Here is a 27,071-nt window from a genome sequence, read left to right on the forward strand (position 1 = left end):
TCTACCAAAGTCTTTTTCTGGTAAGATAAATGAAGTTTTACTGGAGTATGATCTTCAGGTTCTTTAACCTCCACTGCATTAATGTGATCAGTGTTTATTTCATCTAGTGAAAACTGAACTGTAATGATGCTGGAATAATTAAAAGTCTAATTGTTACAGGAATAGGGTTTTAATAAAATCACCATCTCATAAAGAAATAACAAAATGACGAAGAAAATGTTTGAAGGGGATGCAGATTTATTTGATTTTATTATTGTATTTCAGCACAAACATAGGTGATAGTGAATGTTGCAGTGTTTGAATATTTCTGGTGGAGTTTATGTAACAACAATACTTTTGGGGTATTACGTAAAATGCGTTATAAATAGGTTTCATACAGCGCCTGAAGACATTCTGCCTAAAGTCTTCTTTCACATGCGGAAGAAAGTCGCTAATGTTGGAAAGACGAACGTTCAGTTTTGGGTGAACTGTCTCTTTAATAAAATGCATCAGCGGAAGCTGTCATCGTGCCGCCGGATGTGAGAGCGTCACAGCGAAGAAACCATGGGACGAGAGTCGCGGTAAATATTTCAATGTTTATTCAGCTGTATTTTAAAACGGTTTTTTTTTTTATATTTAAAATGACAAAAATGTATTAATGAGGTGTTATTAAAACCTCTGCACTCTTCCATAGCTTCGTAAAGACTGTGTTTGAGTCAGATTGAGCTTCTGCTCGACCAACCGCCTAAAGAGCTAACTGAAGTTAACTGCTTTTATTGATAACGTTTACACCATTATGTGTGTAAAAAACCGGCTGCGAATACCTGTACTGACTACACACACACACACACACACACGCGGATATCTGTAATACTTCTGAATAGGAGGACTGTCTGTTGAAGAGGATGAGCAGCGGTGTAGAGGAGCTTCAGTGCAGTGTTCTGTGGATGTGAGAACAGCTTCCGGTCGCAGCTGCTCTAGACTGTGTTTGTGTTTGTGTTTGCAGGCACTACAGGAAGCGCTCGGGCTCCAGGTCTAAGAGCCGCTCGCCGGACTCCAAGCGGCTGAAGAAGGAGGAGCAGACGGGGTCCCGGGCCCGCGAGCGCAGCCGGAGAGAGAGGTCACGCAGCCGAGAGCGCCGCAGGTCACGCTCCAGAGACCGCAAGAGACCGAGGTCAGAGGTCACACGCTCCTGCAAGCGTCCACTCCGCTGCGCTCCTGAGTCCTAACCTCTGCCTCGTCTCTTCACAGGCGCTCCAGGAGCCGAGAGCGGAGACGGTCCCGCAGCCGAGAGCCCAGGAGCCGAGGGAGGAGGTCAGCACACACACACTCACACTCAATCACTCACTCACACACACACTCACACACACTCTTACACACTCACTCACTCACACACACACACACACTCACTCACTCACTCACTCACTCACTCACTCACTCACTCACTCACTCACACACACACACACACAATCTTACTGATCAAACACTGTTACTGTGCACGTTTTGTCACGATTTAAAATCTTTTATCAGATAGAAACTGCTAATTGTGAGTAAAAAAAGAAAGAAATTGCATTATAGAGAACATTAAGTTTTGGGGAATGTGGAATTTAATTATTTGATTTATCATTATTCAGTTCTTTTAATATTTTGCCACTCTTGGTTTCTGTAAATGAGCAGCTTTGTCATTATGTCAGAAGTATTAGATACTGTCTTTAGAGTCCGAAGCGTGTGATCTGCTGATGTTACAGCAAGGAGAAGATCGAGAACACAGAGCCGTCCGCTGACAAGAAGAAGATCAAGGAGGAGAAGGAGGAGGAGAAGCCTGAAGATGTAAGGGTTCATTCAGATCTTCTGTCTTCAGATGATGATAATCAATAACTGTGTGTGTGATGATGCTCCTGCAGCAGGACTTCGACCAGAACACTCTGGAGGAGGAGATGAGGAAGAGGAAGGAGCGCGTGGAGAAGTGGAGGGAGGAGCAGAGGAAGAAGGCCATGGAGAACATCGGAGAACTGAAGAAGGAGCTGGAGGAGATGAAGCAGGGCAAGAAGTGGAGTCTGGAGGACGATGACGGTCAGAGAGACTTCTGTATATTACACTTGTTCAGCAATCACAAATCTCACGGTTTGGATCACATCAGTTTCTGAACCAAGGATCGGATCAGCAACAAAAGAAACATATATTTAAGTAATAAATGGAAAGCAATATAAATTTGTGACTGGTGCCATATAAAGAATACAATATATACATAAACAGTGATCACTCATGAGATCAGACACTTATAATGAGGAGCATGAGTCTAACATCTGTGCACTCAACAGTAAAGTTGAGTTTACTCGTCTTTAATTCAGTTTGGTGTGTGTGTGTGTGTGTGTGTTCAGATGACGATGAGGAGACTCAAGCGCCCGTGGAGCCAGACGGAGAGGAAGAGGAGGGAGAGAAGGAGGGATCGGCCGGGACGGAGGAGGAGACACAGATGGAGCAGGAGACCGGAGAGGAGCTGGACCCGCTGGACGCTTACATGGAGGAGGTCAAGGAGGAGGTCAAGAAGTTCAACATGGGCACCATGAGAGGAGGAAACGACAAGGTGCTGTCCACGAACACCTCCGTCCGTCTGAACACGAGTCTCTCCTGTCAGCAGTGTTAGGAAGATCACTGCGATTAAAGCTTACTCTAGTTCAGATCATCAATTAAGATTATAATTATTACATTTAAAACACAGCCGCTGTGAAATCTTACAAATATTCAGATGTCACCCCTTTCATAATCTTTAACATCAAGTCACTGTCATTTATTTCCCAGTTGTATTTCTTCTCAGTAACAGATTACAGTACGTGTGTTTTGTTATTAACCCTGTAGTTGTTACGTGTGACTTGTTCCTGTTGACCGTGCTCTGACCAGTCTCTGTGTGCAGACGAGAGCTGTGGATCTGACCTCAGGCTAAACACGTGGTTCCTCAGAGTAGCTGAAGATATGCATTGTGTGTCAGCAGAAGGGCAGTGTGTCTGTGACCAAAGTGGTGACCGTTGTGAAGACCAAGAAGATGGTGCACACCACCAAGAAGAAAGGAGAGCTGATGGAGAACGACCAGGACGCCATGGAGGTACAGACGTGATGGAGCACACGCGTGTTTAACTGCACTCCTGACACGCATCACACTTCAGAGTGTTTACATGCAGGGAAGTCTGGGAAATGAGAAAAACCTGTCTGTGCTGATGGCTTTTAGTGTTCTCATCTCAAGATCAGTCTGTTCGAAACATGCTCGTAAATGTGCTCAATGTTTTATAGATGGCAGAAAAGACTTCGAAGAAAAATAAAAGCTGTTAGCCGAGAAAGATTATTAATGAGGTCAGCTCAAACTGGACTGACATGAAAGAGCACAGGCCTCGATACAAACGTGTGTGTGTGTGTGTGTGTGTGTGTGCAGTATTCATCAGAGGAAGAGGAAGTGGACTTGCAGACGGCCCTCACAGGCTTCCAGACCAAACAGAGGAAAGTTCTGGAGCCGGTTGATCATCAGAAGATCGAGTACGAATCCTTCCGTAAGAACTTCTACGTGGAGGTGCCAGAGCTGGCCAGGATGAGTCCTGAAGGTACAGCACACACACACACACACCTGCGCTCTTACACACAGCTCAGGGTGACCGCGTCTGACCCGTCTGCTCAGAGGTGAACGAGTACCGTCTGGAGCTGGAGGGGATCACCGTCAAAGGCAAGGGCTGTCCGAAGCCCATCAAGACCTGGGTGCAGTGTGGGATCTCCATGAAAGTGCTGCAGGCGATGAAGAAGTGAGTAGAGCTGCTGTTCAGGACGTTCTCCAGACAGAACCAGTGTTTCTCTTTACCTCTCTCTGTTCTAGACACAACTATGAGAAGCCCACCCCCATCCAGGCCCAGGCCATCCCTGCCATCATGTCTGGACGAGACCTCATCGGCATCGCTAAAACAGGAAGTGGGAAGACCATCGCCTTCCTGCTGCCCATGTTCCGGCACATCTTGGACCAGCGTCCGCTGGGAGAGGGAGAAGGACCCATCGGTGAGCTCTTCACTGCTGCGCTTCACCTCTGTGCAGGAATCGAGTCAAGATCAAAGCTGCTGTAAAGTACAAAGTAACACACACCTTTGTTTACTGTGTGTTGCTCGGCAACCACTTCTGTTACAATAACAACTGTTTCTGAGGAGCTGCATTGTTTGGGGGAAGAATACTGTGTTTATTAATATCATTACACTTTATGAACTCTGCTTTGTTATGTGAAGCCTTACTATGTGTATGGAATAACCGTTATATATAAGCAGTAATCCCTGTGAAGCTGTGGTTTACAGTGAATATATAACAGCTAAGAGTGATTATCAGAGTAATGTGTGTTTCTCTGTCAGCTGTGATCATGACACCGACGCGAGAGCTAGCGCTGCAGATCACCAAAGAGTGCAAGAAGTTCTCCAAGTCTCTGGGTCTGCGTGTGGTGTGTGTGTACGGCGGCACGGGCATCAGCGAGCAGGTGTGTGTGTGTGTGATCTCTTCATGAGCTCACACAGAGCCTGATCTAAACCAGCGTCTGTCCACAGATCGCAGAGCTGAAGCGCGGCGCAGAGATCATCGTGTGCACACCGGGACGCATGATCGACATGCTCGGAGCCAACAACGGTGCGTGTCTCGTGAGCTCGTGCTGGATATCCTCACACACACCCATCAGCTCAATATTTAGATTGTTTTGCTCCCTCAGATTCCAGATTTTCAAATAGTTGTATCTCAGACAGATATTGTCCTCCGAACAAACCACACATCACTGGAGAGATGATTTATTCAGCTTCAGATGATGCATACATCTACATTTCAGAAAATGTATCCTTAATTGACCCAGACAATGTAATATCTTTACTAAACACCATAATACTGTTAGAAACCGCATCCCCTCTATCAGAATCTGTGCAGTTTTTCAATATTACTTGTTTTACTGTTACCTTATGAGCCATGCCAAGCATGTGCTGGTTAATGCAGATGTCTAAAAGCATCTTTCTAAAACAACAATAAAAATATAATTCAGCACGTAATCGCATCAGTTTCAAAACTAAACGGGAGCGTGATGTATAGTTACGTGCTGTCAGAGCGTTTAAGAGACACTAGATGTGTTCAAATGCAGATGGACTGAATTTAATGTGCAAACACTGAAGTTTAGTCGAGATTAAGGCTGCCTTTTTGTTTATGTACATAAATGCGCTCAGAATAGCTATTTTGTCATGCAATAGTTGCCAGGGTTATCAAGTTATTGTGTGTGATTAACTGTATTCAGTCCAGTCGGATGTTTTCAGGTTGATCTGTAGTGAATGTAAGATGCTCGTAGAGGTTCACTGCTGTTGTGTTGCTCAGGTCGCGTGACAAACCTGCGCAGGGTCACGTATGTGGTGATGGACGAGGCTGACCGCATGTTCGACATGGGCTTCGAACCACAGGTCAGTCACACTACACACCGTTATATTGGTGACTGTCGCATTGCATTCTGGGTAGCCGTATTTTAGGATACACTCAGAAACACACGGAGACAACAAACAAATCACCAGAGAAAGTTCACATCACATTTTCATTCATACTTTTTGAGAACTACTTACACTCATTTAGAATAAAACTAATAACATTTATTTTAATAATAATAAAACACTCTTTGGGGTCAATATGAGTAATTACTAAAAAATATAGATTTTTAATCCTACAAATAAATCTTTGTTTGTTTACTTCTGGTCTATACATTAATGCTGTGTTTTGGGAGATGTGAAGTCATTATGTACCTGTTTACCACAAAATTCCTCAACTGCACTATTAGCTTGCATGTGAAATATTATATTTAGGGGAAAAAATGATGTAAATTAGCTGTTTCTGGATGGTGTAGAATTCTGGCATCTGCTGGTTATAGAAGAACCTGTTTTTGAGAGAATAGTGTAATGAGAATATATATATATATATATATATACAGTATATCTATATCCAGCAGAGGTCCATAGAGAGCCATGCATTGTCCTGGAAGTGGCCAACGGCTCCTCTCAATACTTTTCTGATATATATGTTGTAAATATATAACATTATAAAATGCATAAAAACAGTATTAGTTTTTGTTTGATGTATTTAGAAGTGCCTGCTTCTGTAATAATGCTCCATAAATTTGTAGAAATGCCACACAAGTTAAACTAAAACTTAATAGAAATATACTTTAGAGTTAAATATTTGCATCTCTAAACTACATTTGAGTGTTTTGATAAATTAAAGTTAAAGTAATGAAGTCATTAATCAAATGGCTGTTTTATCTGAGAGCTTGATCTGGTGTAGTCTTTCTCCTCTCTCAGGATGTGTTCGTATCGTCTGGTCATCTCAGCCTCAGACTGACCGTGTCTCGTGCTGTGATGGTGGTCAGGGGCTTGTGTTTGTGTTCTCATCTAAAGCAGCTGCACCGTGACACAGTCCTGTGCGGTCGCACTGCTCACCTCAGGTGTGTGTGTGTGTGTGTGTGTGTGTCACAGGTGATGCGTATCGTGGATAACGTGCGTCCCGACCGGCAGACCGTCATGTTCTCGGCCACCTTCCCTCGCACCATGGAGGCTCTGGCGCGCAGGATCCTGTCCAAACCCATCGAGGTGCAGGTGGGCGGCCGGAGCGTGGTGTGTTCAGACGTGGAGCAGCACGTGGTGAGTGTGTGTGTGTGTGTGTGCTCGAGTTCATTAACCTGACTCGTCTTCTGTTGTGAAGAAGAATACCTTCAAAGTTATGATGCTCAAAGTTCAGTGTAGAGATGCAATGATATCGTTATTCATTATTAAATGAAGGTTACATTTATTTGATCAAAAATACAGTAAAATGTTGAAATATTATATCAAATATTAAACATCTGTTTTCTGTGTGGATCTGTGTTAAAGTGTAATGTATTGCTGTATTTTCAGCATCATTCCTCCAGTCTCCAGCATCACATGATCTTCAGAAATCGTTCTGATATGATGTAAAATATCTCCATTGTTCCAGATTTCTGAGCTGTAGTGTATGTGATGAACTGGTGAAGTGTGAAGTGTTCTGAAGCTGGCTGTGCTTCCACAGATCGTGATCTCGGAGGAGAAGAAGTTCCTGAAGCTGCTGGAGATTCTGGGGCACTATCAGGAGAAGGGCTCCGTCATCATCTTCGTGGACAAACAGGAGCACGCTGATGGACTCCTCAAAGACCTGATGAAGGCCTCGTACCCCTGCATGTCCCTGCACGGAGGTCAGCATCTCTGTCCCGATACACACCGGCTCAGAACCGCTGCTGTGTGACGGATGACACGTGTGCATCAGAGACAGACGGAGAGCTGCTGTTTCACACATCTACAGTTAACACCTTCAGACACTTCACATCTGAATCACCTTGACCTTTCAGATCTTAAACATCTGAACATATATTACGTATAAGACCAGTATGTACTGGATGTAGTTGTAGTGATTTGTTTAAAATCATGTTGAGCTCTTTATTTGTGCTAGATTAATAAAGAAGTTATAAGAGTCATGTTGTATTTTCAAGTTGATTCGTTAAAAACCGTATAGAGACACACAGTTGTGAGTGAAAGTGTTAGCCCTTCACTGGGCAGCAGTGCTGATGTGTGTGTGTGTGTGTGTGTGTGTGTGTGCAGGCATCGATCAGTACGACAGGGACAGCATCATCAATGACTTCAAGAACGGCGCGTGTCGTCTGCTGGTGGCCACGTCTGTGGCGGCGCGAGGTCTGGACGTCAAGCAGCTGATCCTGGTCATCAACTACGGCTGTCCCAACCACTACGAGGACTACGTGCACCGCGCCGGACGCACGGGACGAGCCGGGAACAAGGTGTGTGTGTGCTGAGGACGAGCCTCATGTCTGTCTCTGTGTGTCTCTCTCTCTCTCTCTCTGTCTCTGTCTCTGTGTGTTGAGGACGAGCCTCATGTGTCTCTCTCTCTCTCTCTCTCTCTCTCTGTGTGTGTGTGTTGAGGACAAGCCTCATGTGTCTCTCTCTCTCTCTCTGTGTGTGTGTGGTAGGGTTATGCGTACACCTTCATCACTGAAGAACAGGCTCGTTACGCCGGAGACATCATCAAAGCGCTGGAGTTGTCCGGGTCGTCCGTCCCGTCGGAGCTGGAGATGCTCTGGGCCAACTTCAAGGAGCAGCAGAAAGCTGTAAGAGCTCCTGAGCTTCTGTGAACATCACATCACACAGACGACCATTCTTCATCCTGAGATAAAGTCTTAAAGTGCACAATCATTTTTCTAAACGCTGTGCTGGAAGCTTCCAGAGAGACCTCATACTTCCACAGTTAATTCAGTGATGGTGTGTGTGTGTGTGTGTTATGGGTGTTCAGTGATGGGGTGTGTGTGTGTGTTACGGGTGTTCAGTGATGGGGTGTGTGTGTGTGTGTTATGGGTGTTCAGTGATGGGGTGTGTGTGTGTGTGTGTGTTACGGGTGTTCAGTGATGGTGTGTGTGTGTGTTACAGGTTTTCAGTGATGGTGTGTGTGTTACAGGTTTTCAGTGATGGTGTGTGTGTTACGGGTGTTCAGTGATGGGGTGTGTGTGTGTGTTACGGGTGTTCAGTGATGGGGTGTGTGTGTGTTACAGGTTTTCAGTGATGGTGTGTGTGTTACGGGTGTTCAGTGATGGGGGTGTGTGTGTGTTACGGGTGTTCAGTGATGGGGTGTGTGTGTGTGTTATGGATGTGCAGTGATGGGGTGTGTGTGTGTTACGGGTGTTCAGAGATGGGGTGTGTGTGTTACGGGTGTTCAGTGATTGGGTGTGTGTTACGGGTGTTCAGTGATGGGGTGTGTGTGTTACGGGTGTTTAGTGATGGTGTGTGTGTATGTGTTACGGGTGTTCAGTGACGGTGTGTGTGTGTTACGGGTGTTCAGTGATGGGGTGTGTGTGTGTGTTATGGGTGTGCAGTGATGGGGTGTGTGTGTGTTACGGGTGTTGAGTGATGGTGTGTGTGTTACGGGTGTTGAGTGATGGTGTGTGTGTTACGGGTGTTGAGTGATGGTGTGTGTGTTACGGGTGTTCAGTGACGGTGTGTGTGTTACGGGTGGTCAGTGATGGGGTGTGTGTTACGGGTGTTCAGTGATGGGGTGTGTGTGTGTTACGGGTGTTCAGTGACGGGGTGTGTGTGTTACGGGTCTTCAGTGATGGGGTGTGGGTGTGCAGTGATGGGGTGTGTGTGTGTTACGGGTGTTCAGTGATGGGGTGTGTGTGTGTGTTATGGGTGTTCAGTGACAGTGTGTGTGTGTGTGTGTGTTACGGGTGTTCAGTGATGGGGTGTGTGTGTGTGTGTGTTATGGATGTGCAGTTATGGGGTGTGTGTGTGTTACGGGTGTTCAGTGATAGGGTGTGTGTTACGGGTGTTCAGTGATGGGGAGTGTGTGTGTGTTACAGGTGTTCAGTGATGGGGTGTGTGTGTGTGTTACGGGTGTTCAGTGACTGTGTGTGTGTTACGGGTGTTCAGTGACTGTGTGTGTGTTACGGGTGTTCAGTGATGGGGTGTGTGTGTGTGTGTGTTATGGGTGTGCAGTGATGGGGTGTGTGTGTGTGTTATGGGTGTGCAGTGATGGGGTGTGTGTGTGTTACGGGTGTTGAGTGATGGTGTGTGTGTTACGGGTGTTCAGTGACGGTGTGTGTGTTACGGGTGGTCAGTGATGGGGTGTGTGTGTGTTACGGGTGTTTAGTGATGGGGTGTGTGTGTGTTACGGGTGTTCAGTGATGGGGTGTGGGTGTGTGTGTTACGGGTGTTCAGTGACAGCATGTGTGTGTGTGTTACGGGTGTTCAGTGATGGGGTGTGTGTGTGTTACGGGTGTTCAGTGATGGGGTGTGTGTGTGTTACAGGTGTTCAGTGATGGGGTGTGTGTTACGGGTGTTCAGTGATGGGGTGTGTGTGTGTGTTACGGGTGTTCAGTGATGGGGTGTGTGTGTGTGTTACGGGTGTTCAGTGATGGGGTGTGTGTTACGGGTGTTCAGTGATGGGGTGTGTGTGTGTGTGTTACAGGTGTTCAGTGATGGGGTGTGTTTGTGTTACGGGTGTTCAGTGACGGGGTGTTGTGTCTCCGCAGGAGGGGAAGAGCATCAAGAGCAGCAGTGGATTCTCTGGGAAGGGCTTTAAGTTCGATGAGACGGAGCATGCGCTGGCTAACGAGAGGAAGAAGCTGCAGAAGGCTGCGCTGGGTCTGCACGACTCTGACGACGAGGACGCAGCTCTGGACGTGAGCTCATCTCATCAGCTCATATACACACTGATCACAACACACAACACAGACTCATTACAGCAGAGAAATAAGAGTGAATCATCGTACACACACACACACACGTTATGAGTGAAAGAGACTAAGACTTCCTCTGATGTCTGGTTATGTGGAAGTGATCAGATTTATTCATACTGTCGTCCTCGCAGTGCTCTGGTGACTGAGAGTTACACTGTGTGTGTGTGTGTGTGGTGCGTCTGCAGATCGACGAGCAGATCGAGAGCATGTTTAACTCTAAGAAGCGTGTGAAGGACTTCTCTGCTCCGGGTGGTGCTGCAGGAGCGTCTGCGTCCGGCGTGAGTGGATCCCTGACCGCTGTGTCCGGTCTGAGTGGCCTGAGCGCTCCGTCCGCAGGGAACATCCAGAAACTGGAGATCGCCAAGAAACTGGCCCTCAAGATCCAGGCACAGAAGAACCTCGGCGCGGAGGCACAGGTCAGACACACTGCTTTTACATCAACCTTATCAAGAAAGACTGTTTTCAGGAAATGGCTGGTCTTGTGCTCACACTGAAGGCGTGTGTCTGCTGATATTAACACTGCGCTGTTGTGTTTCAGGATGTGATGCAGCAGGCCACAAACGCCATCCTGCGCGGCGGGACGATGATCGCACCCTCCGTCTCCGCCAAGACCATCGCGGAGCAGCAGGCGGAGAAGATCAACGCCAAACTGAACTACACACCGGTGGAGAAGCTGGAGGAGGAGCGGCAGGCCGCCGAGGCCACGGACACCGTCAAGAGATACGAGGAGGAGCTGGAGATCAACGACTTCCCTCAGGTCCCACAACTCCTCTCAACACAGACACACTGTACACTAACAATCTGAAGCTTTCATCTTAAAGTTAATTCATATTAAAATACCCCTGTTTGGACTCAATGTGTTATGTTATTAAATAGTCATTACTTAAAGGGTCAGTTCATCCAAAAATGAAAGTAAAGCATAAATTAGTCACCCTGAAGTCATCCTAGGTGTATATGACGTTCTCCTTTCAGACAAATTCAGTTGGAGTTATATTAAACATTGTCTGTGATCTTTCAAGCTGTTGAATGTCACTAAGCAGGTGTTGCATGCATCAGTCCAAAAGAAGTTTAATAAAAAGCACCCATCAATTACAAGAAAGTGTCTCACACTGCTACTGGGGCTGAAGAAAGGCCTTCTGTAGTGAATCCATGTGTTTCTGGATGAAAAATATCTATATTCAAAACGTAATCACTTTAATCTAGCTTGTGCCAACAGCTCCGGGAGCGTGACGTACTGTATGGAGTGTGTGTGTGTGTGTGTGAGTGTGTGTGTTCTCCGTGAGGACAGCCTGATCGCTGATGCTGTGTGTTTTGCAGACTGCGAGGTGGAAGGTGACGTCTAAGGAGGCTCTTCAGCGCATCGGAGAGTATTCAGAGGCGGCCATCACTATACGAGGAACATATTTCCCACCGGGCAAAGAGCCCAAAGAGGGAGAGCGCAAGATCTACCTGGCCATCGAGAGTAAGTGTGCTCTCCGGATGCTGGAGGACGCTGGTCTGCTGTGTCTAAAGCGTCTGTGTTGTTGACAGGTGCGAACGAGCTGGCCGTGCAGAAGGCCAAAGCAGAGATCACACGGCTGATCAAGGAAGAGCTGATCCGTCTGGTGAGTTCCTCCTCACTGATCCTCTCTGAACCGGCTCAGACTCACACTCAATCATCTTTCTCTCTGCTCTCAGCAAAACTCCTACCAGCCCACCAGCAAGAGCCGATACAAGGTCCTGTAGCCCAAGACCGACCACAGAAGACCGCTGCCAACTCTTATCTGATCCCACAATGCTCTCTGCTATCTGAGCTTCAGTTATCTAGATGTTTTTACCTATTGTTTCTTATAGTTTGCATCAATGATGTTGAATGTTTTAGAAGATTCCATGTAACTGGACAGTCAGCTTCATTTGGAAATAAAGTGTTCTGTTCGTATGAATCTGTAATATCAGTCATTTCTCACTAAGCTATTCACAGTTTTTAATTTTACATTTGTGATTTACATTGAGCAGATGCTTTTATCCAAAGTGAGAACAAGAAAAGCATTTAGAATCAACAAAAGAACAATTATATACAAGTGTTATAACAAGTCTGTTAGCTTAACACAATACACATAGCAAGCATGTATATAAGAAAACTGATAGAATAGAAAAAGAATAGAGAAGCTAGTATTAGTTTTTTGTTTTTTAAGAAAACCGAGCAGTTAGTAAATAGAGTGCAAGTCTAAAAGGGGTAAGTGTTTTTTAAAGAATAGAATTAGAATAGAGTGCTTGAGTTAGAGGTATATAAAGATGGAAGAGATTTGATGAAAGTCAAGTCGACTAGTCGCTGATGACGTCATTAATGAACAAATAAACCTGGAGCTGAGACTCGAACCCTGTGTGCACATCGATGGCATACGACACGCATCTACTGCTCCTGTAACAGCTCGTCTTTATCAGGTTTTATCAGAACAGTGTTGACAAAACATTTCCACGATGAATGACTCTGTGCACACTATCTGTGCGTGACGTATGAGCTACTGTCTGTAGTCTCTGTGTGTTTGCTACAATGCATCAGCGCATTAGATTAGAGCAGCGATTAACTTCAGTTTCGAGCATCCAGTAATATAATCACACATCATTGTGGAGCACTGTCAGAGCATGCATTTATTTGTCATTTTAACTCTTTGGAAACCGAGCCTAAATGTAAAAGTACTTAAAAGATTTCTTATCTCATTGCGACCAGCGACTAGTTGACATCAAGCTTAAAGCATCAATGCAGAGCATTGAAGCTGACTAGTTTGTGCAACCACTAGTGTTTAGCCGATTCTTGAAGATGGCTAAGGACTCAGCTGCTCGGATTGAGTTGGGAAGGTCATTCCACCAGGAGGGAACATTTAATTTAAAAGTCTGTAAAAGTGACTTTCTTTGGAATGGCACAATCAAGCGATGTTCACTTGCAGAACGCAAACATCTAGAGGCACATAAGTCTGAAGTAACAAATTTAGGTAAATGGGTGCAGAGCCAGTGGTAGTTTTGTAGGCAAACATCAATGCCTTGAATTTTATGCGAGCAGCTATTGGAAGCCAGTGCAAATTGATAAACAGAGGTGTGACGTGTATTCTTTTTGACTCATTAAAAATTAATCTTGCTGCCGCGTTCCGAATTAATTGTAAAGGTTTGATAGAATTGGCTGGAAGACCTGCCAAGAGATTATTGCAATAGTCCAGCCACAGAACAAGAGCTTGAACAAGGAGTTGTGCAGCATGTTCCCAAAGAAAGGGCTTGATCTTCTTGATGTTGAATAAAGCAAATCTGCAGGACCGGACAGTTTTAGCAATGTGGTCTGAGAAAGTCAGCTGATCATCAATCATAACTCCAAGACTTCTGGCTGTTTTTGAAGGAGTTATGGTTGATGTGCCTAACTTGATGGTGAAATTGTGATGGAACGATGGGTTTGCTGGAATCACAAGCAGTTCTGTCTTGGCAAGGTTGAGTTGAAGGTGATGGTCCATCATCCAGGAAGAAATGTCTGTTAGACAAGCTGAGATGCGAATAGCTACCGTCGGATCATCAGGATGGAATGAGAGGTAGAGTTGAGTGTCATCAGCATAGCAGTGGTATGAAAAGCCATGTTTCTGAATGACAGAACCTAATGATGCCATGTAGACAGAGAAGAGAAGTGGTCCAAGAACTGAGCCCTGAGGCACCCCAGTAGTTAAATGTTGAGACTTGGACACCTCACCTCTCCAAGATACTTTGAAGGACCTATCTGATAGGTAAGACTCAAACCATTGAAGTGTGGTTCCTGAGATGCTCTTTGCCAGTAGGGTTGATAGGAGGATCTGGTGGTTAACCGTGTCAAAAGAAGCGGACAGATCAAGCAGGATAAGTACTGAAGATCTGGATTCTGCTCTTGCCAGTCTTAGGGCTTCAACAACTGAGAGCAAGGCCGTCTCAGCTGAATGTCCACTTCTGAAGCCAGATTGGTTGCTGTCAAGGAGATTGTTGTGTGTGAGAAAAGTAGAGACTTTGAACACAGCTCGTTCAAGTGTTTTTGCAATAAAAGGAAGAAGGGAAACTGGTCTGTAGTTCTCTAAAAGAGATGGATTGAGGTTGGGTTTCTTAAGTAGTGGATTTATATGTGCCTGTCTAAATGATGAGGGAAAAACACCAGTGTGGAGGGAAGTGTTGATGATGTGAGTGAGTGGAGGTACAACTTCAGGAGAAATGGCTTAAAGGAGATGAGATGGAATTGGATCAAGTGGGCAAGTAGTAGGGTGATTAGAAAGGATGAGTTTTGACACTTCTGCCTCAGAGAGTGAAGAGAAGGATGTGAATGAGTGTAAGTTTGCTGGTGATATGAGCTTGACTGACTGTGGTGTGGAAAATGGTGCACTAATGGTTGTAATCATATTAATGAAGAATATGGCAAAGTCGTCAGCTATTAGAGATGAAGCAGGAGGGGGAGCACATAGCAGCGAGGAAAATGTTTTAAAGAGCATGTGAGAGTTATTTAATTTTTAATTAGTTTTGTTATGATAGTATGTACTTTTAGCAGTGGAGACATTAGCAGAGAAAGAAGACAGGAGTGTCTGATGCACATTAAGGTCAGTAGGATTTTTATGGATTTGCTTCGAACGATGCTCACGGAGAACATCAGACAGTCAAAGAGCAGACAGTGTCTGCTGCAATCTGGTTAGAGTTGAGCTTTCAGATGTTTTTAAAAACAATAGTTCACCTAAAATTAAAATATGATGACATTTTACTCGTCCTGGAGTTTTGCTCTAGTTGAGACATTTGCATCTCCTCATTCCTTTGCTGTGATGTGTGAGACTCCTCTCTATATTCAGAGCTGGGTAGAGACCGATTACATCTGATTTGGAATCAGATTCTAAAGTACTTGTAATAAGATTAAATTGCATTTTAAAATACTCTGAATCAGACTACAGTTACGTTTTTATTGATGATTACATATTATTACCAAAATAAATTATTCATCTAAATAAATTATTTATCTTAAATAGCCTACGGTCAGAAAGTCTCCAGTTTTGTGGGCGTTCTCTCAGAGATCAGTCATTAGTCAGGTGTCTAACAGCATTTGGGCACTGGATTTACACAAATCTTTACACATTTAAGAAGTGTTCCAACACTGATTTTAATTTGGATCATTTCTCACTCAGTTATTTTACCATCTGTTACTTTGTAAGGAGTTTGTCTTTTAAACACATTAAAATACACAAATATTTTCGTCATCTGATCCTCTTTCACCTAATATATTTTTATTTGAAGTAACCTGAGATTTTTAAATCAATATTTCAATATCACATTTGCATGTGTGATAATTATGACATATATATTCTTTTATTTTATTTTGATTCATTTTAAAATTATTTGTTTCAATGTAACATTTGTATTATTTAATTAGAAGCTTTTCTTTAAACTCATAAACCCCCTGCAGTTTCTTCACAAACCCAGTTTGGGAAACCTTGATGCTTGCTGTAATATAATGTTTAATAACAATTGGAATATATTTATATTTTGTATTTGTATTTTTATATCAGTATGGTGCATTGCTATTTATATCAGCGTGATAAACGACTTGGGTCAAAAGTTGTATAATTACTTAACCTTAAATGTGTAATGTTATGGATTACGTTACAATTTTTGTCATGTAATTTGGAATCAGTATAAGATTGCAGTTTGTAAGTAAACTGTAAGTAAACCTAACCCTAATCTACCCAGCTCTGCTGATTTTACTGATTAAAGAAAAACTGCTAAAGAAAAAAAAACCACACGCAAAGCAATGTGTATCTATATAAATGTAGCGTTGTAATTGGTCTGGTGTGATGATGGGCATCTGTCAATCTCAGCGCTGGTTTAATTGCTGCAGCGCAAGCGGCTGTGATTGGTCCATCCTGCGCAGCGCGGAGTAAAGTAACAGATGTCAGCATCAGCGTCTCTGCGTCAGTCTGAACAATAATGTGCGTCTAAATAACAGCACAGACAGACGCTTTCAATCGCTGATCTGGAACCAAAGAGTGAAGACTTGAACTAGATGAAGTAGTATTTATATCCATCGTGTCAGATGAATAGTACTCTCCCTCGCTGTCAGTGCAGCTCAGAGCGCATGCGCGTTATCCTTTTGATTTCTTAATATTTAATATCAATGGCTGACGCTGATATCTGAAGCATCTCCTAAAATTACGAAGAAAGCTTTGACACGTTATCTGAACTTCGAAGTGAACGTCAGCCTCTTGTGTTTTATTCGACGAGCTTCGATCATTATCGGTCAGAATTCATCCGTAGCTCAAAGATGGGACAAAAATGTCAGGTTTAACCCTTTCCTCTCCAGCGTCACACTAACGCGAGGTACAGTCACCGATCATCTCTTTAAAACACTGTTTCTGTCGCTGTGCATGGACTCAGATCTGTGTTCCTTCCAGTCGAACGTTTTATTTGATTTATTTGTTATTTACGTTATTTGCTGGAGACAGAATTAAGGGGCTTTGTCATGTGTGACAGTAGTGTGCCTCTTATTTTAATATTCATGTCTCAGTCAAAGCTATGCATGCTAATGTAGTCCTGACTGAATATTAGAAGAGCTTCTCAGATACACACACACACACACACACACACACACACACACACACACACACACACAGCTGCTGAGGTTAACACCAAACACTTGAAGATCCGTGAAATTAGTTTAGTCCACGACTGTGATGATGATGATGATGAAGAAGATGAAGACGATGATGAAGATGAAGAAAGTTATTAATCTGACTACTCTTTAAAGCAGGACACTACAGATGAACAGAGTAAAACGTTTCAGACAGCTTTTTAGTATTAGTACAGATTTCGAAATTTAGTTTGAATATGCAAATATGACACTTTCTGATTAAATATGCGCATATTTGCCGATATTTTCCGAACAGAAAGTCAAAATATAGAATAAAGCAAGGTTCAGCCAGGTTGTTTTTTTTTACATGTATTAAAGTCTTAATATAAAATTTCTCTTTTTAATCACTCCATAAATCAGAAAATACTGTCAACAGACAGAAACCAATCACATTTGCATCACGTTTTAATCAGTAAAATGTTGTATAGATAAGTGTGAATGAAATATGAACAACCCTTCAGAACACAGAGAGGAAAAAAACTCTACTAAAGTTTGTTGTTTGTAGGGGAACAAACTCTTTAAAGGGGTCATGACATTGATTTTTTATTTTTATTTGTATTATTATTTTAATATGTTCCTTGAGGTTTACTCATAATGTGGGCGGGGCCTATGCTGATAAGAAGACTATTCGTTGATGTCTAGCCCCGGAGGCGTGATTATGCAAATGTTTGTGCCCGTGTGACGTCATCTTGCCCCTCGGATCCAGATGAGCGGTTTTTGGAGATCGATTAAATAAATGCTTTGTTTATAATGCAAAGACTCTAAAAGATCGAGGTAAATTAGATTTCTCATCTCATGACCCCTTTAAAGATAAGGATCGGGATTGTAACCTAAAGTTGCAAATTGATAAAATGAACACAACTGGATGTTTTTTCCACTAGTTTGAAAAGATACATTCTCATTATCTAAATCTCAGAAATGACCGGTGCATGAAAAACAAATGTTTTGTCTGTCGTGTCTCGCCCTAAACAGACATATCTGACCCAGAAGCACAAAACCAGTCATATTTAATAGTTTTGCTGAATATATCATCTCTCTCTTGATGTATGGTTTGTTAGGAGGACAATATTAGTCTATAACTATATAAAGTTGTTCAAATGAAGTTCTTAGCAATGCATATTACTAATAAAAAATTAAGTTTTGATATATTTACCGTAGGAAATTTACTAAATATCTTAATGGAACATGATTTTTACTTAATATCCTAATGATTTTTGACATAAAAGAGAAATGTATAATTGTAACTCACACAGTGTATTGTTGTGTATTTCTACAAACATAGCTGTGCTGCTGATATCAGATGTTGTATATGTGGTTAAAAGCTTTAAGAAAGAGTCTGGTTTCATGGGATCTTTATCCCCTCTCTCCTGGCGTCTGTCAGCAGAAGATGATGCGTCAGGGGCCCGGGGCCGGCAGTGATTTCTGTGTGGACAGCCGGCCGTCGTGTTTAGCCGAGGACGGGAGACTCTCTCCGAGCCACTTTGATCTGTGCCCCACCAAGTTCTATCCGTCTGCTCCTCCTCAGCGGCCTCGGCAGATGTGCTTCACTTACCTGCCTCCTCCAGCCGTCCTCAAACCCACGCCGTGCCGCGAGGAGCCACCGCTGTCCCCGGGGCCCGCCGCCGCTCAGACCAACGACAAGAGCAGCAGCTCCAAGAAGAAGAGTGCGTCCGGGAGATCTGGGAAGCGCGGGCGTCCACCGGGCACCACCAAATCAGCCGGATACAGAACCAGCACAGGCAGACCCCTGGGCACCACCAGGGCCGCCGGCTTCAAGACCAGTCCTGGACGGCCCCTGGGCACCACCAGAGCTGCAGGGTATAAAGTGAGTCCCGGTCGCCCGCCGGGGAGCTTAAAGAGCCAGTCACGCCCGAGCAAACTGAGCTACAGCGCCTGCAGCGGAGCCGCGTTTCCCTACAGCATCATACACAAACCTGGAGCCGGTGACGCCGCGCTGAAGGAGGAGACCACCACAGAGTAACAACACCCTTCACTTGAGATCTTACAGCAGCTCAGACCAGACTCAGATCTGATCATACTCAGCCGTTTAAGATCAGGATCAGTGTGTTTCTTCTTCAGATCTGTAGAAATGTAGCACTGCATCAGTGTCTCATCAATGGATGCTCTGCAGTGAATGGGTGCCGTCAGAATGAGAGTCTGATAAAAACATCACAATAATCCACAGCACTCCAGTCCATCAGTGAACATCTGGAGAAGACAAAACCTGAAACACATCCAGCATTAAGATGATTTTAACTCAAACACATAGAGTCTATAATCATAATAACACTTCCTCCAGTGAAACAGTGTTCTGGTCTGAATCAGGAGAGAAATCTGCACAGATCAAGCAGCGTTTAAACAGATCTAAACTAATCTGTGAGAGACTTTTCACTGGAGGAAGTGTTATTATGGATTATTTGAGTTAAAATCATCTTAATGCTGGATGTGTTTCAGCTTTTGTCTTCTCCAGATGTTCACTGATGGACTGGAGTGCTGTGGATTATTGGGATGTTTTTATCAGACTCTCATTCTGACGGCACCCATTCACTGCAGAGCATCCATTGCTGTCAGTAGTATTACTTCTGCGATGTGTGTGTGTAGTTTCCCTCTGGCTTACAGTACGTTATGTGTGTGTACGCAGTAATGCTCACAACACCCTTTTTTGGGTAAAAATAGGAAAGATAATACTTTTCTGTAAAGAAACAGGATTCTCTGAATTATCGTCATTGATAATGTTTTCCCAATAAATACCAGAAATATTGTGATATATTTTTAGGCCCATATCACCCATCTCTATCTGTCTTTAATTACTCACCCTCAAATCGTTCTAAACCCGTGAGACCTCCATTAATCTTCAGAACATAAATTAAGATGTTTTTGATGAAATCCGAGAGCTCTCTGACCCTCTGTAGATAACAACGGTCTTACTCTGTGGATTGTGTTCTGGGGTGATCTCCTAAACGGTGTAAGTCAGAAGAAGAATTGATGAATCTTTGCACACAGTATTATAGCTTCGTGAAATTATGGTTGAAGCCCTGATGTCACGTGGATTATTTTAATGATGTCCTTGCTATGTTTCTGAGCCTTGATCGTGTAAGGATCCTTTCTGTCTATGGAGGTTCAGAGAGCTCTCGGATTTCATCAAAAATAGCTTAAATTATGTTCTGAAGATGAAGGAATGTCTCTAGGTCTGGAACAACATGAGGGTGAGTAATTAATGACACAATTTTCATTTCTGGGTGAACTAAGCCTTTAACTATCAGGGCTGGATGGACAGGCAAACTCATGAACAATAAAATATACAACGCTTTGCTTTCCAGCTCATTCATAAATCAAATTAAAACAAAGCAGAATATTCAGAAAAAAAATCAGTCACACTCTTTATTCATCATTTTGTAGAAGTAGAAATTAAGAATCTGACTGCCACCGTCACATCCATTCTTCTGTGAATTAACCCTTTAATGTTTGGCAGTGTATTTGGGTCAGTGTTTTCCATCAGTGTATGTTCTGCTGGTGTTTGCTGCTTTTGTCTGTTCATGAAATCATGTCATTTTTTCTTCTTCATCTAGAATGCCAAAAATGCTGTTCCAGGCTCCGCCGTTCCTCCTCAGCGGCTTCCCCGTACGAAACCAAAAAACCCCTCCGCCGATTAGCGTCATGCCATCGGAGGCCTTTCCCCCGGCGGCCGCGTGTCCAGACGGCGGTCAGTCGAGAAACACTCTGCCGGTACCCATCCACAGCGCTCTGCCATCATACTCCTGAACTCGTCTGCCTCACACACACACACACACACACACAGGCCACTGGACTCTGTTGACCGCAGCAGACCGTCTGGCCGTTTCTCTCTCCGCTGAAGCTGTAAATACGTCTCTGGTGCTCTGTGGTCACTCTGAACGTCCACTGCATGTCATGTTGGGTTGTTCGTGAGCTCGTTTCTTCAGCTTGATTTGCGTAGTGACACAATAACGTTTCATTTTCATAGTTTCACTGAAGTGTGTTTCTCCTTTCCAGCACTCCACCAAAGAACTCCAGCAGCTCTCTATAGCGTGTGCATGGACACACACACACACACACACACACACACACACACACACACGCTCTGTAATCACACACATCTATCACCACACGTCTTGTAATAGTTCCTTTTGTATTGTATTGATTCTTCTGACTCTGATGATTATTGTTGGTGTGGGAATGCTGTCAGCATCTTGTGAACAAGTGATGTAGGAATCTTCTCATGGTTTAATATCACGATGATTGAGGTGAGTAGTGTGTAGCCTGTTAGTAGCAATGTGTGGCATTAAGAGCAGGTTTATGTTCAATATCTGTTACATTCATATAATCAGTGACGTGAGCTTTTATCTTTTCCTTGTTTATTTACTTTGTAATACAGTTACAATAAGAAGAAATACATGTTTGTGGATGTTTTATTAAAATGTAACTAAATCAAGGAAGTCTTATTTCTGTTTATTTAATTTTACACCAGTAACCAAATAACTTTGGAATTGTATTTTGCTTTAATGGTTATAAAGTATACAACATAAACAGTAGTAGGCCTACATATAAGAACACAAGAATAGCCCATATCTTACAATCAAAGAAAAATACCACATTGATTTCATAGTTTTAGTTTTTGATATGGATTAAATAAATGTTTTGATCTCAACATCAAAATCCGTCGACCGAGGTAGAAATTACATTTACATTCAGTCATTTAGCACACTTTTTTTTTTTAAAGCCTCTTACAAATGAGGACAACAGAAGAGGTCAAAACCAACAAGTCAAGTCTCAGTTAGCTTAACGCAGTACACTTTGCAGGTGTTCTTTTTCCCCTGTACTAAGCTGGGACCATCAGGATGGAATGAGAGGTAGAGTTGAGTGTCATCAGCATAGCAGTGGTATGAAAAGCCATGTTTCTGAATGACAGAACCTAATGATGCCATGTAGACAGAGAAGAGAAGTGGTCCAAGAACTGAGCCCTGAGGCACCCCAGTAGTTAGATGTTGAGACTTGGACACCTCACCTCTCCAAGATACCTTATTTTAAACTACAGAAAAAGGGTTAAAATAGACAGCTTTATCTGTTATGTTTATATCCGTGTAATATCTAGTAATGTGGTGTATATTACTGGTCGTGTGCATAGCGGTTAAATAATACTGTTCCTAGGCTAATATAACTCTCCACTGCACTAAATTTAATTCATAATGCAGTTAAACACAAACCACTGTGATTGGTCCTTCCACAGAAGCGCACAGAAATGTAAGAAAAAACACATTCTGTTCCTGGACCAATCACAGTGGTTTGAGTCCGCTCGCTCGCCGTAGCTGCGCCGGATCCGGAAGCCGAATCTTTTCAGTCCATTTAAAGTAAACATCAACATTAAGATCTTCGCGAGCCATGCGCTGATTCTGAGCTCTGTTCGTGAACGGCGGCAGAATGGGCTCAGCACCGGACAGACTCCGTGGCGTGGCGGTCTGGCTGATCATCGCCGGACTCGTGCGTCTGTCACACGGAGGTATAAACACACCACACCGAGTCCTGACACAAACACCGGAGCGCTGATCTGACCGCTCTCTGTCTCCGCAGGCGCAGTGGACCCGGAGCCGGTGGAGCAGGTGTCGGGAGAAGCTTGCGCTGAGGGCCGCTGTGAGACCGAGACCGAGCCGCTGCTGTCCGCCGTCCTCCACAGCGACCCCGGGGACATCCCGAGCCTCACCGGCACCGAGAGCCGGAGCCCCAGAGTGACCTGCGACAGACGGAGCATCACCGAGCGCTCCACGGTGCAGATCCTCAACGCGTCTCAGGTGAAGCCCTGCAAGGTCGCATCAGAGACATTTATCATGTTACAGATGTCTATTATCAAATAAATTCTGTTCTTCTGAACTTTCTGTTCATCTGTGAATCCTGAAAAATAAAATGCATCACAGTTTCCACAGAAATATTGATCAGCAGAACAGTGTTCAACATTGCTAATAATTTAATGTCTCTTCATTACTGTGAGGGAAGGTTTAGGGTTGTGGTAGATGTAGACGTTAATAATCCATAACTTTACAGTAGTATTGTTCGTTGTTGAATTGTATACCCACTGTTTTAACGTGATGTAAAGAAATCTGACAGTGAAGGACAAATCAACAGAACACCGGCTTATTATAAGGTTATATAAAGAGATCGTGCGAGTATTTAGAGTAGATTTATTTTGTTGTTTAAATAAAAATGAAAATGAGTAGATCAAGCAGAGTTAGAACAGAGAGTGTTAATGAAGAGGGACTCAATGAAGACGGATGTAGAAACACATCTTCTGTATTGTGATTTACATCTGAGTGAAACGGAATGTGTGGGCGGGGCTTGGTTGTGTGCATCTGCTGCTGATTGGTTGTTGAGATGAGGGGGCGTGGCTCTCAGATGAACCCGATCCACAGATGAGTTGCTCACAGTAAGATGTTTTGGTTCCTCCGCAGGACCTGATGGAGCTCCTGAACGCCAGCAGCACTGAATGCTCCTTGGTTCTCTTTTACACCACGTGGTGTCAGTTTTCGGCAAACCTTGCCCCTCACTTCAACACCCTGCCGCGAGTCTTTCCCAGCATGCACTTCGTGGCGCTCGACGCGTCCCAGCACAGCAGGTTGATGAGTGAGGTTCTTCATGATGATGTGTCCCGCTGAAGATGTTTCTGTCTTCATCTTCTCTCTCTGTTCACAGTCTGTCCACGCGCTTCGGGACTGTGGCCGTCCCCAATATACTCCTGTTTCAAGGAGCCAAACCCATGGCCAGGTTCAACCAGACGGAGCGAACGCTAGAAACACTCAGCTCTTTCATCACGAACCAGACAGGTGTGCTGCTCATATTAACCCCTGAAGTGCCACCCGTTGGCATTAAAGTGCACTCTCCAAACTTAAATCACTGTAACTCAGGAACGCTTCAGAAGACAGGCGTGAGGTTGGGCTCTTCTTATGAGAAGACAATCTGCAGATTATTATCGCACAAGTGGAATCATTCCAAAATGTGATGTTATAGAAGTTTACATTAACTGGAAAGAAACCGTACCGTACCATTTTTTGCTTTTATTTCAAATAAATATTTTACTGAAGATTTTTGAATCCAAAATTGCTGTAAAATTAAAGGATTATGTCTAAATAAGGTATGTTTCAAATTTGAAGTTGGTATATTAGAAACCGCGGTTCCTGTGAGATTTTATTTAAGGCGTTATACCACAAACAGCCACCGGAGGCCATCAATGCTCCACTGATTCTTTTTTAATGCGTTTTTGTGACACAAATGTCTAGAAGGGGGAGGAGACTGCTTAAAGATTTTACACTACAATTTCCATGGTAATGCAATGTCTGATTTCAAAGGGGTTTCCACAGGACGAATTTGGGTGGTTTAAGCTTTCAAATGATGTAGAATGTGTGATAGGTGAGCTGTTGGCACTCATGGGGTTAAACTGATGCAGTGATGCGTACGCTGTGTGTGTACGACTCGGTGACTGTGTGTGGTTCCTCACCGTGCTGTAGGTTTTGAAGCGAGTCCAGATCAGACCGTCCTGGAGGAAGGACCTCTGCCTGCGGTTCCTGTCCGAGGCATCGACTGGCTCTTTGTGTTTTCGGTCCTGTTCCTGTCCGGCTTCGGTCTCTATGCCCTCCTCTGCTCGGACAGCGTTCTCCGGCTCGTTCCAGACCACGTGCATCAGGACTAGAGTCTCTCCCGGGGTTCTAGTGTACATATCTGCAGAATGAATGAGTGTATGAATGTAAAGAATCTGCTCATATTGTTTGGAATATCACCTGGTGTGTGTTACTGGACAAGAAAGACACTGGTATACAACATTAACTGTTAGCATACTTCTGTCAGTGCACTAGTGCTCCTTTGAGAACACAGCCCAGGATGGTAAAGCAATGGAAGAATGCATCGACCCACAATCCTTTGCACACATTGTGATTCATGAAAAGAGCCCGTGGGAAATGAATCAGCACTGAGCTCATCTGATTTCACTACGAACTGCAAGACAAAAACATTTTTTTAAGTGACATTACCTGTACTGCATTAATAAAAAGTCTGTTAATGTAAAGAATTTTACTATGAAGGATTTTTCCACAATTAATTTCATTAAGTATTCTGGACCAGTCGAAGACGGAGACCTTAATAAAGCAGACATTAATGTTTCATCTGTGACCCAGGAGCACAAAACCAGTCATAATTCTGAAATTGAGATGTACACATCATCTGAATAAATGATCTCTCCAGTGATGTGTGGTTTGTTCAGACGACAATATTTGTCTGAGATACAACTATTTGATAATCTGGAATCAAATGATGTTCTTAGCAATGCATATTACTAATCAAAAATGAAATTTTGATATATTTACAGTAGGAGATTTACTAAATATCTTCATGAACATGATCTTTACTTAATATCCTAATTATTTTAGGCATAAAAGAGAAATGTATAATTGTGACTCATGTCTATTCTACAAATATACGTCTGAGATACTGATGACTGCTTCTGTGCTGCAGGGACACATGTATATCATCAAAGGGTTATATTAGTGTTACTAGTATTACATCAGCAATTTATTTGTAATATTCAAACTTCTAATTCGTTGTTAATTAGTGATTGCAACATTTCAGTGCAGCCTTCACTAACAGCTGCCACTGTACACTGAACAAAATTATAAACACAACACTTTTGTTTTTGCCCCCATTTTTCATGAGAACTTTTTCTATGTACACACAAGGCCTGTTTCTCTCAAATATTGTTCACAAATCTGTCTAAATCTGTGTTCGTGAGCACTTCTTCACCTCACAGGTGTGGCATATCAAGATGCTGATTAGACAGCATGATTATTGCACAGGTGTTGTGTTCAGTGTAGATATACAGGTGCTGGTCATATAATATTTGAATATCATCCAAACGTTGATTTCACTAATTCCATTCAAAAAGTGAAACTTGTATATTATATTCATTCATTACACACAGACTGATACATTTCAAATGTTTATTTCTTTTAATTCTGATGATTAAACTGACAACCAAGGAAAATCCCAAACTCAGTATCTCAGAAAATTAGAATATTACTTAAGACCAATACATAGAAAAGTTTTTTAGAAATCTTGTAAAGTATGAGCATGTACAGCACTCAATACTGAGTTGTGGCTCTTTTGTCTGAATGACTGCAGCAGTGCGGCGTGGCGTGGAGTGGATCAGTCTGTGGCACTGCTCAGGTGTTATGAGACCCCAGGTGTCTCTGATAGTGACCTTCAGCTCTTCTGCATTCTTGAGATCTTCCTCTTCACAATACCCCACAGATTGTCTATGGGGTTAAGGTCAGGAGAGTTTACTGGCCAATTAAGAACAGGGATACCATGCTCCTTAAACCAGGTACTGGTAGCTTTGGCACTGTGTGCAGGTGCAAGTCCTGTTGGAGAATGAAATCTGCATCTCCATAAAGTTGGTCAGCAGCAGGAAGCATGAAGTGCTCTAAAACTTCCTGCTATACGACTGTGTTGACCTTTGACCTCAGAAAACACAGTGAACCAACACCAGCAGATGACATGGCCCCACAAACCATCACTCACTGTGGAAACTTTACACTGGACTCAAGCAACGAGGATTGTGTGCCTCTCCTCTCTTCCTCCAGACTCTGGGACCCTGATATCCAAAGGAAATGCTTATTTACTCTCATCAGAGAACATAACTGTGGTCCACTCAGCAGCAGTCCAGTCCTGTTTGAAGCGAGACGCTTCTGACGCCGTCTGTTGTTCAAGAGTGTCTTGACACAAGGAATGTGAAGCTGAAACCCATGTCTTGCATATGTCTGTGTGTAGTGGTTCTTGAAGCACTGACTCCAGCTGCAGTCCACTCTTTGTGAATCTCCCCCTCATTTCTGAATGGGTTTTGTTTCACAATCCGCTCCAGTGTGCAGTTATCTCTATTGCTTGAACACTTTTCTTCGACCACATCTTTTCCTTCCCTTCTCCTCTCTATTAATGTGCTTGGACACAGAGCTCTGTGAACAGACAGCCTCTTTTACAATGACCTTTTGTGTCTTGTGCAAGGTGTCAGTGGTCGTCTTTTGGACAACTGTCAGGTCAGCAGTCTTCCCCATGATTGTGTATCCTACAGAACTAGACTGAGAGATCATTTAAAGGCTTTGCAGGTGTTTT

At 43.5% G+C, this 27,071-nt stretch overlaps 3 protein-coding genes across 5 annotated transcripts; all 3 read left to right on the forward strand.

Annotated features, from left to right (window-relative positions):
* The first annotated feature begins 427 nt into the window (after nucleotides 1-427).
* LOC113038204 (probable ATP-dependent RNA helicase DDX46) lies at nucleotides 428-12,186 on the forward strand. Of its 2 annotated transcripts, none has more exons than XM_026195462.1 (23): nucleotides 428-560; nucleotides 986-1,153; nucleotides 1,231-1,293; nucleotides 1,728-1,809; nucleotides 1,884-2,052; nucleotides 2,361-2,566; nucleotides 2,972-3,082; nucleotides 3,407-3,572; nucleotides 3,647-3,767; nucleotides 3,839-4,014; nucleotides 4,356-4,477; nucleotides 4,545-4,623; nucleotides 5,347-5,429; nucleotides 6,489-6,653; nucleotides 7,057-7,219; nucleotides 7,623-7,816; nucleotides 8,006-8,143; nucleotides 10,058-10,207; nucleotides 10,450-10,680; nucleotides 10,803-11,021; nucleotides 11,582-11,726; nucleotides 11,795-11,868; nucleotides 11,942-12,186. In XM_026195462.1, the coding sequence occupies exons 1-23, from the start codon at nucleotides 544-546 to the stop codon at nucleotides 11,987-11,989; spliced, it is 3,090 nt and encodes a 1,029-aa protein (XP_026051247.1). In that variant the 5' UTR covers nucleotides 428-543; the 3' UTR covers nucleotides 11,990-12,186. The 2 variants fall into 2 exon arrangements, with proteins under 2 accessions (XP_026051247.1, XP_026051248.1); XM_026195463.1 differs by having other exon boundaries at nucleotides 1,887-2,052.
* A 4,027-nt stretch (nucleotides 12,187-16,213) lies between these two features.
* Nucleotides 16,214-21,360, forward strand: c21h5orf24 (chromosome 21 C5orf24 homolog). Of its 2 annotated transcripts, none has more exons than XM_026195467.1 (3): nucleotides 16,214-16,600; nucleotides 18,292-18,887; nucleotides 20,480-21,360. In XM_026195467.1, exons 2-3 carry the CDS (start codon nucleotides 18,298-18,300, stop codon nucleotides 20,670-20,672), a joined length of 783 nt encoding a protein of 260 aa, XP_026051252.1. In that variant the 5' UTR covers nucleotides 16,214-16,600; nucleotides 18,292-18,297; the 3' UTR covers nucleotides 20,673-21,360. The 2 variants fall into 2 exon arrangements, with proteins under 2 accessions (XP_026051252.1, XP_026051251.1); XM_026195466.1 differs by having other exon boundaries at nucleotides 18,295-18,887.
* Nucleotides 21,361-22,229: 869 nt separating this feature from the next.
* On the forward strand, nucleotides 22,230-25,151 carry LOC113038209 (thioredoxin domain-containing protein 15-like). Its single transcript, XM_026195469.1, has 5 exons — nucleotides 22,230-22,425; nucleotides 22,497-22,714; nucleotides 23,369-23,532; nucleotides 23,610-23,740; nucleotides 24,422-25,151. The coding sequence occupies exons 1-5, from the start codon at nucleotides 22,347-22,349 to the stop codon at nucleotides 24,601-24,603; spliced, it is 774 nt and encodes a 257-aa protein (XP_026051254.1). The 5' UTR covers nucleotides 22,230-22,346; the 3' UTR covers nucleotides 24,604-25,151.
* Nucleotides 25,152-27,071: the final 1,920 nt, after the last annotated feature.

This window comes from Carassius auratus, chromosome 21 (genome assembly GCF_003368295.1).
Source record: "Carassius auratus strain Wakin chromosome 21, ASM336829v1, whole genome shotgun sequence".
NCBI classification, from domain to species: domain Eukaryota; kingdom Metazoa; phylum Chordata; class Actinopteri; order Cypriniformes; family Cyprinidae; genus Carassius; species Carassius auratus.

Bases quoted from the DNA above. Each gene is read 5' to 3' on its own strand.
- LOC113038204 (XM_026195462.1), top strand. The intron at 2,567-2,971 runs GTGCTGTCCACG...GTGTGTCAGCAG, and splicing joins TGAGAGGAGGAAACGACAAG to AAGGGCAGTGTGTCTGTGAC. The intron at 7,817-8,005 runs GTGTGTGTGTGC...TGTGTGTGGTAG, and splicing joins CGGGACGAGCCGGGAACAAG to GGTTATGCGTACACCTTCAT.
- c21h5orf24 (XM_026195467.1), top strand. From the start codon at position 18,298: ATGATGCGTCAGGGGCCCGGGGCCGGCAGTGATTTCTGTGTGGACAGC. The intron at 18,888-20,479 runs GTAACAACACCC...TTCTTCATCTAG, and splicing joins AAGGAGGAGACCACCACAGA to AATGCCAAAAATGCTGTTCC.
- LOC113038209 (XM_026195469.1), top strand. From the start codon at position 22,347: ATGGGCTCAGCACCGGACAGACTCCGTGGCGTGGCGGTCTGGCTGATC. The intron at 22,426-22,496 runs GTATAAACACAC...CTGTCTCCGCAG, and splicing joins CGTGCGTCTGTCACACGGAG to GCGCAGTGGACCCGGAGCCG. The intron at 23,533-23,609 runs GTTGATGAGTGA...CTCTGTTCACAG, and splicing joins GACGCGTCCCAGCACAGCAG to TCTGTCCACGCGCTTCGGGA.